At 36.6% G+C, this 17,717-nt stretch overlaps 1 protein-coding gene across 2 annotated transcripts in view; it reads right to left on the bottom strand.

Annotated features, from left to right (window-relative positions):
* Positions 1-302: 302 nt before the first annotated feature.
* Positions 303-17,717, bottom strand: part of LOC129764583 (zinc finger protein on ecdysone puffs) — a 28,971-nt gene continuing 11,556 nt past the window's right edge. Inside the window, exons 3-6 of one of the 2 annotated variants that reach the window (XM_055763796.1) lie at positions 11,206-11,291; positions 2,994-3,538; positions 2,239-2,919; positions 303-2,175 (exon numbers count right to left, since the gene is read on the bottom strand). In XM_055763796.1, coding sequence (XP_055619771.1) covers positions 1,877-2,175; positions 2,239-2,919; positions 2,994-3,538; positions 11,206-11,291 — 1,611 coding nt within the window. In that variant the 3' untranslated portion in view covers positions 303-1,876. The remainder of the gene's footprint in view (positions 2,176-2,238; positions 2,920-2,993; positions 3,539-11,205; positions 11,292-17,717) is intronic. The other variant, XM_055763794.1, reaches the window with a different exon arrangement.

Below are 17,717 nucleotides of genomic sequence, written 5' to 3' on the forward strand. Positions count from 1 at the left end.
TTACAATCGATTTTTTACGACCAAAAACGATCTTTACTATTTCACTTCCATTTTTGATTTATTTTTATGCGCTGTCAACACCTCAACACACCGACGATTGTCACGTAGAAATCTCAGTTTATGTGACAATCGTCACGTAGATTTGAGAGCGGGAATACGGTGTGAGTTCATTCAAGTGAAATTTGTCATGGCACACGTCTGGTGGAATCGCGTGACATACGTGACAATCGTCATCTCACCTCACACGCCGCGTAGAATCAGGCCGAGAGTATTTTCTTTCAGAATAAGATTACACTGAGAGCTTGTTTTAAACTCAGATTTTTGCCCGGTTTTATTTTTGTCAATCACTAGAAGAATATTCATTCACAATGTTTCACAATGCTCGGTTACATCAGTACCTTCTTTTATTTAAATAGTCTTGTATGGTTCGGAAAAGGACCAGGACAAGACGAGGCGTAGTTTTTCCTGTGATGACGAATGTGTTTGATTCTTGTTTTACCTGTTTTCCGTGAACATTACACACATTATTTTGGAATATTTTCCTTAATATACGTTTCTCAAAGGGACCCTTTCTCTGACGCATGCTGCTACTAATTTCACTTCGAATCGTTAACAGACATTTCTTTAAGTTTGAAACGTGTCTCCATTTCTCTAAAGCCAATTGATAGTGCTACGAACGATTGCATGCAGCGGTTTCAGCTAGTTGTGCTTTTTAAATTGATGCAAACTAAATCGGACATCGCACGTTTCACATTATTTCATGCTTGTGTACATCGAGCATGTTTTTGCACTCTTTCATGTTTCACTCAAAATAGTTCAAACCACGTGGGACTTCTTTTTGATGTGCCCTTCCATTCTTCCAATGTGGCGATTCTGTTGTCTTTGCTCAATGTGTTTTGAAATAATTGCATTCTGGTTGAATCACAGAGAAAAATTATTCAATTTGATGCATATTTTTTAAGTGTTTTTTTCTGCTGTAACTACACAAAGAGAAGCAATTAATTTTTATTATTGCAGAGGTTTGAACTCTTCTCACAACAATGCTACTACATTTTCGGTGAAATACAATTATGTTTTTCATTGTTTTATTTTAGGTAGATTACTTAACGATACCGAGAATTTCGTGTTACTTGTAAATTTGTTTGATTACATTTGAGAGAATATTTATGCCTTTTTTTAGATATTTTTTGTTTGTTTTGCGTCTAGCTGGCGGGGTGCCAGCGTTAAACAGTTTTACACAATTTCCCCATAAGTTACTAATGAATACGTTGAAAATGTGCACTCGTCTTCCTGGAGTATCGAGGACAAAAAGAATCTCTGTGCATTTATTGCACATATGTTGTATGTATTGGTTTGAAAGCCTAGATGACACACAAAAGCGTTCGAGTGCACATTTACCAGAAATTTGTTTTGTTGCTTTGAATGTGTGATTATTTTCTTGCGGGATTTTCATTAACAAACACCTTTTTTTCATTTTCTATATTTAATCATGCATAATTATTTTTTTCTGCATTTTACGTTACAGCGTTAATATGAAATAATATGTAAAATATTGCGAAAATGTATAATATGGTTTTCGCCCCATTTGTTGATACACGAACAGAAAAACTAGGTATAATCATTGTTGACTGATTCTAAAATCAATAAAATTACTGTATCCGTTTTGCAGCACAATCATTATCATCATTATCATGAAATATTATTGAGTTTGATAGAATAAATATAGAATAATTTGCATGTATCGTGGGTTTAGTGTGTGGCTTCATTTCATTGCATTATAGGTAATACTCTCAAGAGTTTTGCTTGCTTTGAAAATGGTTGGTTCAGCACAAAAACTTTTCTTTCTGAATCTGAGTTTAAACTTTTTCACCATTTTTTAGTACCGTCCACTGTAGCGGCCGGAACGTCCGCCGCGTCCCCGTTTGTTGTTCTTGGCGGGAGTAGCCTTCGGCTCTTCTTTTTCCGGTTTTGACTCCTCTTTGGGAGTTTCCTCCGGTTTGTTGGCCGTAGAAGTGTCGGCCGAAGAAGCGGTAGACTTATCGTCCGCAGGCGTGGACGCTTCGGCTTTGTTTGTTTCGGTGTTCTCCGTCTCCATCGGTTCAGACTGTGATTCACTGTTACCACCATTAGCTTCCTCGCTCTTGCTGTCATCAGCCATGCTAGCGTCGGCCGATTCTGTTGAATAAATTAGATAAAGATCCGTCGAAACAAAAAATGAATGACAAGCTTAATTCTTACCTTCGCCGGTAGCTTCGGAAGGATCGTACAAGTCGGAATCCTTCTTCTGGGCCTCTGCTCCGTTCTCCTCGGCCTTCTTTTCTTCAGTGGCCAGCTTTTGCTTCTTGGCGGTTTCAGCCTCTTCCAATGCGACGGCAGCGCGCTTTTGGGAAATGCGCACCTCTAGTGCCTTCTCGTTCAAGAAGCGGATGAACGCACGATAATGTGAGTGAGTACGAGCGTGGATCTCTCCAGTAGCCTCGTTGTCGAAATACTTGTGACATATGCGACACTCGTGGCACTCCAGTTTGCCGATCAAGCTCAAGCCAAGAGCACGGTTCTTCTTATACCGTGGCAGCTTGTTGTCGATCTCGGGAGAGATTTCATCACCTGGCTTGTAGTCCAGTATGCAATCCTCACTCTCCTCATCCTTGACAACTTCGTCCTCGGGCACATCCTCTTCCAATTTGGCCTCCTCCGTTGCACCATCTTCCGTGGTAGATTTCTCCGCGGGCTTCTCGGAATCTGGCTTGGCAGCGTCGCCGTTCTCGCCAGATTCGGCGGTTACAGCCGCTGGAGTTGCTTTCTGTTCTGTTTTTTTCGCTGCCGAAGAGGCAGCTTCTTTGTCCTTCTTCTTGTTTTTCGGGGCCGTTTCTTCACGAATGTCTAGCAATTCATCATGAGCAGTGGAGATAATCAATTCTGGAAAAAAGAAATTTATTCGATTAAATTTTCGCCGCTTGGTTCGATTACATTCATAGGAAAGTGATACTTACGTTTTGCTCTCTTTTCGATGTCAAGTCGGCATGGTTTTGTCTTACAATTCTTCATGTGAACCACAGACAGCAAATGGTCGTCATACTCGGTACGGTTGTGGAATTCCAGCTCGCAGTCGTCACACTTCGGGTGTAAGAATTTCTTCAGGTCAAGATGCTTCTCCGAGCGGCGATGAGCGATGATGTGCCCGTAGAAGAACAGTTCACACATCGGACAGTATTCGCGCATCTTCGAGTAGTTCTTTGCCTTGCCCATGCGCTTCAGTCGATCGATCTCGATTGTCTTGAGCTGCTCGGCAATTCTCGCCTCCTGGCGAAGTAAAGTGGCCCGCATGCGATAGCTTTCTTCGATACTTTCCTTCATGACGCGATGAGTGCGACCAGTGACGTGATTCTCGAAAGATGTTGCATCGTACATATGCTTGTCGCACATGTGACAGTACAGGTACTCGTTTGAAACTTCAGCGTATTGAGAAGTCTTCGACTGCTTGTTGTTGTTTCCAGCATTGCTCGAGTTGCCTTTCTTATTTGCTCCCTGCTTGTTGCTGTTCAGTGAAATTAGGAGTGGAATTAATGGAGTAATAATAAAAACAATCATATTATAATGCAGTCAATTGTTGATATGCAAACTCAAATTAATATTTCTACAAACTTCTCAGTTTTTGACAACAGTGATTTGCATATGTACAGAGATGAAAGCATTGCAGACGAGTACTTCAAATCATTCGTTCGATCGATTCATCTACGATTTTGTAACACTGGTATCTCATGAATCATAAACATTCTATAGAGTAACGTGTATGTCGTTTCTTTATAGGTGGCAACGACAACAGGTCGTGATTGATATAAGTATGCCAATGACTTCTAACAGAAGATTTGGGCATTTTCCAATACAATCTCATGAAAAAAATACTAATTTGTGTCGGCATCATAGATTCAATCTTCGTAGTAATATTTTTCAAGATAGAAAATTCGAGGTATAAATTGATTAAGGCTTGTGCTTGATACGTATCATTTCATGAGAAGTTGGATGTTGGTTTAAAAATGTTTAATCAGTTTTCAATACATGACCAACAGTTATTATTATCCTTGATTAAATCAACAAAAGCCACGAATTTTAAAAAAGGTGGAAGGCAAAGTTGTAAATCTTATATTATGAACTTTTGATATTCTGCTGAATTTGTTTTCCAATACTTTTCCCATATGTCTGGGGATAATTGAATAGCGATTGATAGGTAATCATCATTCAATGTAATGCTTAGCTTTCCTTCTATTGGAAAATGGATTCAAAGCGAAAAATTATTTTGAATGAGATAAACTAATCGGAGATGTTTTCAGCTATCCCATGCATTCACTCCTGGGATCGGAAACGGGAACGACAATGCTACGATATAAACTCTCCATACATTTGTTTATTGGTTTTTGCATTATTTTAATATAGGTGCGATAATTTTACTGTTTTTTTATTTTAAAATTAAGTTAACTGCTATTTCTTTATTTCGAAACATATTTTGAGACAGTTCTTGTGTTACAATTTTAAAAAATTCAAAAAATGTTTGAATTTATATGGATTTGATCGATGGTTTATCACTATTTTTTGCTTTTTTTTCTTTACCTTCCACTACTTGAACAAAGCAGGGAGGAGACTACTTTCTTATTCTACGTACTTTGCACCCCGATAGGTTAAAATGAATCGATCGAAAGTGATAAGCCCTGGTTGGAAATAGGATTGGGCAATCTTGGATCGAACTTTTCCTCTTCGATTTCCGATTTTCTGGATCGATTCTTTGTACTTCGAAAAATCGCGAACGTTAAATCCTTTTCAAGGTTGTCAAATTAGTGGTCGTAAAGTATTATATTTACACATTCACTAGGCTGACAGTGAAGACAACAGGTCCAACCGAAATGTTCTTTTCTTGAACTGGGACTACTACCAAGGTTTCGACTAAATGTCAGACGTATGCAAAGGTTGGATTTTATGAGATTATTGTCAGCAGAGTTCTTGACGAATATCAGTTATTGAATTGCCAATAATTACTTTTAATGAATTTATTCAATTAAATGATTTCATGACGATACAAGATGAATGGCCTGGAAAATACAATGTCTGTGGGTTTTCAAGTTTTTTCGTGACCTTCATGTTGAGAATCGAAATAGAATGCTTTTGATGTTTGAATTGAAATGTGAAATGTTTTTTTTACGTTTAGAGGAAATACGACACTTATATAGAATAAGTAGATAAATTTTAAAAAAGGCTTTCGATTTTTCGAAGATCGATTTAATTTTTTCGATTTCGAAGATTCGATTTAATTTGGGAATCAATCCCTACGCCGTTTAGAAAAATAGATTCGTCAAGATCGATTTTTTTTCGTAGAGATCGCCCAATTCTAGTTGGAATAATTGTTGAAATGAAGAAAACATGGGAAACACACGAGAAAGTAGATCCTGATGTGGCATGTTAATCTCGTGCAATTTATTGCCAAGAACTGATAACAAATCTTTAGTAGGATTTTTTTTTTATTTTTTCTATTGAAGAGGAGGAAGGGATCTTCGTAGCCACATTGGTTGCGCGTTCTCTTACTAAGCGATCGATCGTGAGTTCAAAACTCAGGGTCTAAAATTGACCATTTTTGTGTTGTTATAGAATAACTACGTCCACGCAACCATCATCAGCGATGGAGATCGATCCACGGTCGAATGACGATCGATTCATCCATACAACTGCTCTACTCTGCAAGAATCATCGGGCTATTGTGGTATTAATAACTTAACAATGATCATATCAACTGTCTCCGCTGTCCGGTCTGCTGAACAATGGAAAAACAGAAAAAGTAATCGAGTAATTTACAATTTATAGAAACAACAAAAAACATGTAAGTCCCAGAAAGCTTCCGATGCATACACAGAAATATCTTCAAACACTACAACTACAAATTTGCGAGAAAATACCTCAATCAAATTGACCCCAAAAAATAGTATGAAATGGCGTTCCATTCCATGGTCAGACGCAACCAAAGTGATCTTGATCGGATCCGATGGAAAGGCTGGTGTTACCGTCTTATTGACTCCGCTGCTTCCAAGTCACAAATACATAATCAATACATTCAAACATCGAAGAGAAAATATCAAATATGACCATAAGCATACGAACCGCACTGTTAGTCTCTTAAATCCCTGATAAGTTCAATAAATAATCTGTGGTAGGTATTTGAAATATCGAAGTGCTTAAGCTTTGCGTTTAAACTTGTCGGTTGCGAACAAGAGTTTAATCGAAGAAAGATCAATAATGCTCAAAGATCATTAAATGGGCAAAACGTTCGAAATAGGGAAGGCGAAATTATAACTTGAACGAAATTGAAATCCGTCGGAATACAGAATAGGGCTGGTAATGTTCGAAGAGAAACAGAACGAACGAAATGCAAAAACAACTCGAACGGAATACAGAATGGAATTTTATCAAGTCAATCGAAATACAGAATAGGGAAAAATTGTTTCATGAATGCAAGTTTCACCTTTTCGATCAGAAGCAGCGCTCTTGTGTTTTAATGAATGCTTGTTGGAGCAGGTTGGAGGTTCAGTCCACTGTAAGACATGTTGGGGAAGGTATTAATGGTTACTCTTACTGCAGAGCATCATGTGAATTAAATCGAGAAAGGGACTTGCAGTATCGAAAATTGAAGCATCAACCGTCAAGTGGAAAACAGGGACAACACGTATGAAATACAAATTCTCTAACGTCTGCATATCAGACATACGTGGCTGAAGAAGAACCCCTGCCTATTGGGGAAAGTTTGAAACAGAACCGACCTCAAAAACGATTTTTCTGACTATGTTCTGGGATGCTCACCCGAGGTTTCTAAATTTTCACGTTTTAAAACACTATGAATTGAAAATGAAGCATGTAAATGTTGCAAACGAAAATTTCGGACACATAGAAAACGATGCTGGAATTTTTGAGCATTTTTTTAATTCAATGAATCAAGATAAGTGTGCATGTGACCATATTAGGCATTGATTGTTGTCCTGCAGCGCAGAGCGAAAATCAAAACAGTTGAAATTCCCGAAATCCACGATGTGTTACGATATGAAACGGTTTGGTGAAACTCTGACCATCGCCGAGAAACTGGAAAGACCTTGGTATTTCCTGATTTTCCAGAAAATTCAGAATTCTTTATACTAGTTTTGTGGGGTATTAGCAACTGGTAAATACAGTAGAACCCCCATTATCCGCGAGCGGATGATCCGCGGTGCGGTTTATTCGCGAAAGCGAGCTCCATACTAATTCTTTGAACCTACGCTAAATTTGTCAATGAGTGGTAGATTTTTGTTCTTTTGTTTTGGTAATGACTTTCACATTATTTGACAACTGGTATACACGACCCAGGTGTATGGCACGATTATCGCTATCTCACTCTACCTACCGTCATCGCATATCTCACTATCCCTCTGCTGTGAAAGTTCATCATCAACATAACGATATGTCAGATGCTGGTAAATTGGTAATTCGCGATGGTGTCGACGTCTGGTGGCGACTTCAAATTAGGCCATAATTTGTGTTCCAAACTCGTTAGTGTAATCCCTATCAGATTAGAAGACACGAAGCCGGTTTTTAAATTTTAAAATTTGAATGAAAATTTTCACACCATGTTTTTTTACTATTTGAAACGCGTATTTCTGACTTGCTTTTAACCATATGGCTATACAATTCCAAAATTGTTGCTGAATTTTGTCATTATAATATAAAATTGCCTTCATAAACAATTTTCGTATGAGACTTTTTCACCACCTGCAAACAACATATTTTTAATTCAAATAGAATACTAATTTGATATGGAAAAGCTAATTTTCATTCATAATTTTGATTTTGAAAACGTTCATTCCGTCTGAAAATCAGCTATTCGCTGAAGCTCCCCTAAACTAGTAAACGAAGCATAACGCCGCCAACGCGGGTCGCTGTTTTGAAGAAAACAAATACTTTTGACGTTTGAGATGTTGGCACCAAAAACATGGCGGGTGTCATACAGCTGACACGACCTTACAGATGGATAGTTCAATGATTTCTGTATCGATAAAACATTGTTTTCATGCTGAAATATCTGTTTTTGTGTTTGCACCTCATTTTTAGTCATTTGTTGTGTTAGGCACTGAACACCTAATTAGCAAGAATAATAAAATGTATGGACGTTTGTCGGTCTTTTTATTAATATATTACTTTTTTTTAATACTACCGTAACTCCACCTAACTGCGCGCCTCCTAATACTGTATACTTTCGTCTTTTTAGTCTAAATAGACCAATTGACTATTGATTGTGTATTAAAATTGTTGAATAGTTAGATTGCTTTTTTGTCTTTGTTATCTCACCCGATAATTCATCGAAAAAAATGAGTTGTATAGAAAAAAAAATATTAAAAGCAAAATCCGAATGTAATTTTTTTATTCCTGTTAGCATCGGCACTAAGGCGCAACAAATTCTCGTCTCTATACTGTATTTCGATCGATTCGAGATATTTCGAATGACTGCATAAAATTCCATGCTGCATTCTGTTCGATTTTTTTTTGCATTTCGTTCGATCCGTTTCTCTTCGAACATAAAATGGGCAAAACGCGCGAAATAGGAAATGCGAAATTATAACTCGAAAAAAACAAAGGTTTCAAACGAAATGGAAATCCGTCGGAATACAGAATAGGGCTGTCTTTCTTCTCCCCAATTCAACGAAAAAAGTATTGCAGATCCGAAATTTATCCCAAATCAGTAAGTTTCAAGTGCTTTGTATCTGAATGTAACTTATTTCAAGTGATTAAACTGCATAAATTCTCAGAAAAAGAGGATTCATAATGCGCAGAATTGACCTCTTACACCGCTATTCTGCATTCCGCCGGATTTGCATTTAGTTCGAAACCAATATTTCGTTCGAGTTATAATTTCGCTTTACCTATATCGAACGAAATTCAAAAATAACTCGAACGGAATACAGAACGGGATTTTATCGAGTCGTTCGGAATATTTCGAAACGATCGAAATACAGAAAGGGGTTGTTAATGTTTTGTTTATGTTCCTTACTCTGCGCAGGATGAACAAGGATGACTCCGGGAAAGAAAAATATGCGTTATTCCCGTCAGCAGCTTGTGTTGGCCATCGAGATGACAAGAGGAGGTATTTCAAAACGCCGAGCAGCAAAATATCAAGGAATCCCGGAAAGTACCGAAATAGAATGTTAAAATGGAACGCTCAGGAAAACTCAGTTTTCGGAAGGAAGGGGAAGAAAGCAGGTCCAGTGGGTAATCGAGGCATCCAAAGCCTAGTTTCCGATAGACAAAAAACGTTTGAAGACATCCGTGGCATATTTTTTGCGAACCATTATAAGAAGAACCCATTTAACCCTTTCGCTACGAGCGTCGTCTAAAGACGACATCCGCAAGATGAGCTGTGTGTACGAGCGTCGTCTCTAGACGACATGAGAGTGATACTGCACATCGATCACACCAGCGCGATGTGCATACTTTTCGGTGCAGTGTTCTGTACAACGGTAGCACTTCGGCGGAGCACACTGCCGTATTGAAAGGGTTAAGGGTGGTGTTCCTGGATACAAGTGGGTGAATGGTGTCCTAAGACGCCATCCCGATATCAAGCGAAGAATTCCCAATGCGCTTTCTAAGCAGCGAACTTGTGTTACGGAGCATAAAATCCGGAAGTGGTTCCAAGAGGTTAAAGATTATCAGGTATATCAGCAACGTCTTAGAAGATTTTACATGAGTGTTCAACAAGGACGAAACCTCCCATAAGACTTAACCCTGTCGGTTGCGTAAAGGTATTTTTTTGAATGCATTGATGCCTTGTTCTACGCGTTGGAATGTGAACGAATTCCTACATGCATGAGTTGTAACAGATCGAAATCGGAGAAAAAATTTCAAATTCTTTAAAGTGTTGGAGCTGTTTATCGTCTCGATACGTGACGGACGAAACATTGGCAAACACGTTATTTGCCTTGTTCGGCAAATGCCAGGTGTGAAAGTTGAAATTGTCCGGTTGATTTTTTAGCTGTTACTAGCAGGGTTGTATCAATTCTTTCAATTTGTATTTTTTTTCATTTGACATTAAACTTCAAAAATATGTTAGTGTTATTCTGCAAAAAAAAACAATGTAACATGGTTGTTCAGCATATTGAAAAAGTTGAATTTCGTTCCGAACAGAGAGAATTTGCAGCTTTCGCTAGTTTGTATTTTTTCTTTCATTAAAGGGTTATTTTGAGAACCCGCAAAAGGCACAACATCATCATGACTTTCACCAGCTGGAAAATGATAAGGAATGAACCCGAAGACACGGTAAAGAGATATTACAGCATAACATGAACTCGGAAACGTTATCGCACCCGTCATGTTTTCCAAACCTAGTCCCGTCAGATTCTCATCGTTTTTCTTAAATAAGGTTTGCAATTGTAGAGTAGAACTTTGCCGAATATAGAAATGTCGAAAAATGGGTCGGCGAATGATATTTGCATGAGAGATGGGCGAAAAATGTTCAAGCAGATATAAATGAATAACAGCGTGAATATGTGCATGTATTCATTTGAATATGTGTATGTATTCATTTCGAAAGTGCCCATCATAATAACAAAGTCACCATATGTTTTACCCTCAAATTAATGTAATTAGGCGTGGCGCCCGGTATAGTCGAATTCAATCACAGACCTATATGAAACGGATATGATATACACATTTGAACTATTGTATGTAGTTGGTGGTCAACTGACTGTTTAATTGACATACGACTGATAATTTCGACAGCTTATGTCGATTTCTTGTCTAGATTCTATTTTGTCGACTCTGCACATTACAACATCTATATGTTACGGATAAGCAAATAATGATCTACGATAGCAAACTAATGGAAACAACCCAATATTTAAACATAACTATATAATATTTTGTTGCTGGTTAGCATCAAAATAAGTGAAATACAATGTGTGTGCATCGAGAATTTAAAAAATATATATATGTAGCAACTCTAGAGCAAACACGTTTGTGGAAGCAAATATTGTTGAGAAAACGGTAAACACAAAATGCAGTGCTATATAAGAAGGGGTATTGTAAAAATGTGATGAATATGAAAGATGTAATACAATTTGTAGCGTTTGGGTATAGATGTGTTTTTCTCAATGCACCTAAAGGAACAGAATAATGATAGATACAATTTTTATGTGGTTGCATTACCTGTTCTTATTCTTATTATTATTATTACTAGACTGAATTGGATTTCGTCTTTGATATCCAAGATTTAACCTTGAAATATAGTCATTCTGAAAAGGATAAACCGATAAAAGAGAAATATAGGATATAAATTAATAAGAATTTGGTGTTGAAGTTTGCATAGAAGAAAAGTAAAGGGGGAGCAAGAATCTCAACGTTCGCTACTGTACCAAAAAAAACTCGGGAGAATTGAGGAAGTAAACAATAAAATGAAAAAACTAAACAGCAGCTAAGAACTGGAAAAGAACATATCGGGAGAGGAAAAAAATTGAAATTTCGAGATGCTTTAAATTTTCTGATCTTTTTTCTCTATATTGCTCAAGCAAACGCTTTCAGAAATATGTTTTCCAACAACTAAAGGTTTCCTACAAAAATGATTCAAATGGTATTATCCAATGCATGTCTAGCCACTATAAACGAACAGGCAAGTTATGACTATTAGTGACTGTTTATCTAGGTTTTGAGATTTGGGATTTTGCAGTAAGTATTACTTTTTCATGATTGATAGTCTAAACATAACAAAAAATGATTTTTCCAAACGAATGTGTTCTATTTTTTGAATTAGCACTGACGATTGTGAATTGTTTTTAATACATTTTTTGTACCAATAATTTTCAAAAAATTTTAGGGCAACGAGTTCTGTAGAGTAACTCTGCCTTTTCAACGTAGTACTATCTGTGTTCTTGTTGTTGCTGAGCCGAAAATTGAGATTAAAAATAGAAAAACGTCTTCTTTGTAAACATTACTAACGCGTTAGTATAGAGATTAACTTTTAATTTGCAAGTTCAAGGATAAACGTGCGTCAAGCGTAATGCAAGTTGGAACAATTCTTATCGACTAATATAATGTAACAGAAAGACAATCCAACGCAAGCATAAATCAAGCAGATTGTAAAAATCAAACTTACGTCTCATGAAAGGTAGTCTAAGAAAGGTAGATTCAGTAAATCAAAAGCATAATTTTCTTTTTCTAAGAAATATCTAATAGTGTTTTGAAGGGGAATACTTTTATATTTTTCCGGTAGCTTTGAATTTTTCCTCAAAAAAAATGAGTAATTGATAGAAAGCCCTGAACGAACACAGTCAGAATTTCCGGTACTATGATAGGTACGCGATTGTAAAATGAAAATGTAAGGCGAGGTGATCCGGACAAAGAATTGAAGCAGAACACAGACAGGGGCTGATGATATACACAGATTGTTAGGTAGCTTATTGAAAATCATCACTTGGCGATTGATGATGGATCATATGCAGCATAAAAAAAATCTTCTACGCATATGACCAAACTCAAGCATTATAAGATTACTGAACTGTGGACAGGCTATGCACGGCATAACACATTGCGGACTGCTCACGAGGTTTCTCATGTTTCGCGTTCCGTCTGTTACGGATGGATTACGAAATAACCCGTGTTTTCTACACTTGAAGGTTAAATCCTTGGTTTGCCAAGAATCTAACAAGGCCTACCGATGGGTCGCCTTCGTCTCATCCACATCGATGGAAAAGATCTCATTCGTGGAATCCGAACAAATGAAGCGTTCAAGTTTGCCCCAAAACGTGCGGTCCTTAATATGTTGAACTGGGTTCCAATTCCTAATACTCATACAGAGAGAATTTCCCACCGAACAATATAATTTCAGTATACAGTCAGTTCAAATTGAATTTCATGCTGTTCAATTTTTTTTTGTTTTTCATGTTTTGACATCATTGGTGAAGTTTATGTTTCGTTTAGGTGAAGATTTTGAGAAATACGATCGATCAACAGAAATGGAAGTAGCGTCAATGATAGGCTAAACAATAATGGAGGTTTTTTTTAAAGTTATCGATGTTTGAGTATGTGGTGTGACATTTTTTCTGCCGAACAGTCCGGAAAGGTTCAGTTGATATGAGTCACACAGGAAATCGAGAAGTACGAGAAAAGAATGAGGATTGAGATGCAGCTGAAGACATATAAAAAAATAAAACTAATTAAACAATTAAACAAATATTCGTCACACCACTCTTTTTGAGATTTGAAGGGCACATAATCGCGGCGTTTTTTTAACTTTTAACCCTTTTACGGTTAGTGACAACTATATTGCCACAAACGATTTTATTTTTTTCTCTTCCTTAACAATAAATTACCCCTTCTAGCCTTATGTGGTAACTAGTTCTGATATCTAGCAACATGCCTGTTTTTTTTGTGCGCGAAAAATTTAAAAAATATTCATTTTGGAGCCATTTTTGTGTTAACAACTCCCAATTTAGAGCAGCGAGAGCAAATTTCCCGAAAAGTCATTGAAAAACAGTCAATACATATGAACTGTTCAGTCTTCTGAGTCTGATCATGAGTTTTATTAATTGTTTTTGTTGAAACTAACATCAAGAATTCAAATATGAAAAAATCATGTTTACCATCAGATGTTTACCGCTAGACAGGCGTGGCAGCTATATTGCCACGAACAGTTTACGCTAACCGGGTAGTAGCAACTATATTGCCACCAACTTTTTCAATGTTTTTAATTGCAAATTAAAAACAGTTGTCTTGCGTATTTTAGCATGTAAACATGTCGTTGTATTGTGGTTTGCGTTGATTACATACCTAGTTCTTACGATCCGTTAATGTATTGAGAAAGACTGCTGAATATTCACTGGCTAGAGCGAGACTGGTATAGAAATTGCAAATAACATCTCTTTATATTCTCGCCCGAGCAAGTTTTTAGGAGTTTTTAGGTTATAAATCATTTTCTAATCCTTAGTCAGTGGCGTCAAGTGAAGCTTTCGCACCCGGAACGAATTGATTTGCATCCCTCACCAGAAAAGAAGAAACATACACACTCAGGGCAGAAGAGTCGAATGGTTTGACGAATGTCGAATGCTTCTGAATGTGTCCAGTAAAACGTATTCAGTGTATGCACCGGTTGATAGTTGGGATCGGAGACAAGAAGCAGTTACCGGATTAGTAGGGAGAAGGGGTTATCTACCCAAACTATCAGAAAGTGAGAAGCTACTTCCGCCCTTTCACGATCCGAATGATCCCTGCAAAATTCTATCTCAGATCTGTCTATCGCCAGAAGTTAGCCGATTTGTGGGAAGTGGAAAGAAGTATAGGGCGGACTCGATTATATACAATTTATTTTTTTTTAAATTTCAAATATAACTAATTTCAAGAAAAAAATGTAATATTTCAACGTTAAGGTAATATTTAATGGGCTATTATTATAAATACAGTGGTATAAAAATCATGATTTTTGAAGATTTTGGTTGAATTCTCACCAGGAATTTTTTACAACGATATTGCAGCGAAATTGTGAAAGACAGGAGTGGGGTGTCAAAGAACAAATTGTAAAGCTGTTTGAGAGCTTTAATTTAGTTGATAGATACAATCAATATTGTTATGAATTTTTGGGTTCAAATTAATAACAACACCCTCAAAAACACGATCTTTTAAGTTTTTTACTATCAAAATGTTAACTAACTCCAGTAATTTAGATGTTTTAAAACTATATCCTATATTAAGTTTTGCCATCTTCCAAATGAAAGTAACAGAATCGTCCTACTTTGCGTACTTTTTGAAGCAGAGTCAGTTTAAGCGAACAGATCCTGGAACAATCAGAAATTTCAATTGCTCTGGTCATTGTATAAAATCGACCATGTGCGGAGAAGGATTTTTTCATCAAATTATCATCTATCACGTCCTGAGAGATTTTGGATAATATTTTTCATGTGAGAAAAATGTTTTCTGACTTTAACCCTTTTACGGGTAGTGGCAACTATATTGTCACCAACGATTTTATCTTTTTCTCTTCTTTAACAATAAATTATCAGTTCTAGCCTTCTGTGGTAACTAATTCTGATATCTAGCAACATGGCTGATTCTTTTAGTGTTCATTTTGGAGTCGTTTTCGTGTTCACAACTCCCAATTTAGAGCAGCAAGAGCAAATTTTCCGAAAAGTTGAAAGACAGTCGACATCAAAAATTTAAAAAAATAAATGTTTTCTGATTTAAGGGGGGACCCCGCACAGTGGGGTGATTCCATTACAAGGGCTGGCCAAGCAAAAAAGAGTCGTTAAATGCGATAAAAAATAATATTTACATAATTTCGGGATGCTGAACACAAATCTGGCATCCTTCAATAGAAATATTACTTCATCTAGAAGCTTTTTACAATTACTTCTCTCCTTTTCAAAATATGTGTTTTCTATTGGATCTGTGGAGGTGAGAAGATGATTGACCATACAATGATTAATATTTTCTCAACTATTTTTGTGATTGAAATTTGGAATTCATTATACTTATGAACAGGAAAATTTTTTTCGTTACTATTTTCATTTCATCTTGTGATTTTCAATATTTCATTGTTTCATAGATTTGTTGACTTTCTAATCCGGTTCCTTTGGTTAAAAAAATATATTAACCCTTTCGTTACGAGCGTCGTCTATAGACGACATCCGCGCGACGAGCTGTGTGTACGAGCGTCGTCTTTAGACGACAAGAAAATCATACTGCTCTTCGATCACACCAGCGCGATGTGTATACTTTTCGGCGCAGTGCTCGGTACAGGGGTAGCACTTCGGCGGAGCACACTGTCGTAATGAAAGGGTTAAAAAATACATGTATCAAACCATGAATAAACAACTTACTCGACGATGAACGTTGTGTGGTACCGCTGAAGTTGAAGGCTACAAAATAACTCAACGAAATTATGAATTTAATTTTGTAAATATAGCTGATCTTCTCGTAAAAACAATGATACTGGAATCACATAACGTTGCGAATTAAACTGAAGAGATGCGGTATTGCCAGGAATGTTCTTTATGTTTTCTCATACAACGAACTGAGTGCTTTCCTTCTGTTTGCAAAGGAGTACGAAGTAAAATCAACTTGCCAATGGGTATTGCTCAATTAGTTCATCAATCGTTCATCCTCCACAGATTACTGTGATATGAAAATTTTCATCAATGGATTATTATGATTTTGATTTAATTGGATCCTAGACAAAATTTAAATATTTAAAAAAATATAGTGGAAAAAACTAGCTATCGCTTAATTTTAAATGTAGTCACAACCGCGGCAAACTGCGGCAACAAAACTTTTAAGATGTATTCTACAAAATATCACATTTTTCATGATTTTTTTTGGATCAGGCCTACTATGATCAAATTTTACAATATCTAATAAAAGAGATTTGTTTTGTATAGTTTTTCGAACAACTTTTCCTTAGACGCCTAAAAATTCCAAGCTATTATTGAAGCTGCAGAGCGTTTCGAAGTAATGTACTTTCTTTCAAAAAATTGTCAAAGAAAGTCAATATGCCAAGCTTTGAAAAATCAGAAAATAATCAGATATGATATTGCGCTCGAATGTGAAATTTAAGCCCTTGAATATTATAGCAAGAAAGGAAAAATATTACGCAATAACTGAGACAATTTTCGTTTTTTGCCTGATGGCCAGTAATTCCCCAATGCCGGGGACATGAAAGTGAAAACAAATAAATTTTTGTTTGCATTTTTGGGCGGCAATGTTGTCCTAAAAAGATTGTTCGAGATTTGATTCCGTGGGAAAGTTACAGCCAAAAGTATGAGGCACATTAAGGGATATAGTATTGCTGTAAGAATATTTTTCGAAACCATGTTTTTTCATCTGGTAATCTACTCGACTGATTTTTTTTTTCATCAGCATGTAAAAATTGATTATTCAAAACGTTACAAAGCCATTTAACGATATCTAATTTTTTCGATTTTATATGAGCTTCTAAACAGCGATTTTTCATTAACCCTTTCGTTACGAGCGTCGTCTTTACACGACATGAAATTCATACTGCTCTTCGATCACACGAGTGCGATGTGCATACTTTTCGGCGCAGTGCTCCGTACAGGGGTAGCACTTTGGCGGAGCTCACTGCTGTGATGAAAGGGTTAGAAATAACTCATTTATAACAAAAATAGCCGTCATTTTGGCAATTCGAATTTTCAAAAACCCTTATGTAACATTTTAGGGACTGTCCTAAAGTTTCAAAATATTCATTGGAATTCGTTTTGCAACACACCGTTACTTAAGAACCGATACCACCAACAAGGTACCATTTTCAGACAGCATCTACACTTCCAGCTGTCAACAGCGTGATAATCATTATCCGCGCATTCAAAAAATGGAAAATACATCTTCAAATATATCTTAAACAATGGGCCTGATTCTCCTGCGCGAATGGAATGTGACAGCAATGAACTCCTCAAAGTCACATGACCCAAGTCGCCGTATCGCCGAAGGCGATTGCCCTGACGTGAGAGGTTCATTTAGGAGTAAAATACCCAATGAATAACAAATGGTGCAGTGTTCATTGAAATATATGTCAAAGCTTGTGTTTTTGCAAAGGCTCTATGTATTTAATGTGTTTTATGAATATATATATTTTATTTATTTTAAAAATTTTCATTCTTTGTTACAAATATGTACAGGAAATAATTTCGTTCACCTTTATAAATGTTTTCCTCTTA

This window comes from Toxorhynchites rutilus, chromosome 2 (assembly GCF_029784135.1).
Source record: "Toxorhynchites rutilus septentrionalis strain SRP chromosome 2, ASM2978413v1, whole genome shotgun sequence".
In the NCBI taxonomy this organism is placed as follows: domain Eukaryota; kingdom Metazoa; phylum Arthropoda; class Insecta; order Diptera; family Culicidae; genus Toxorhynchites; species Toxorhynchites rutilus.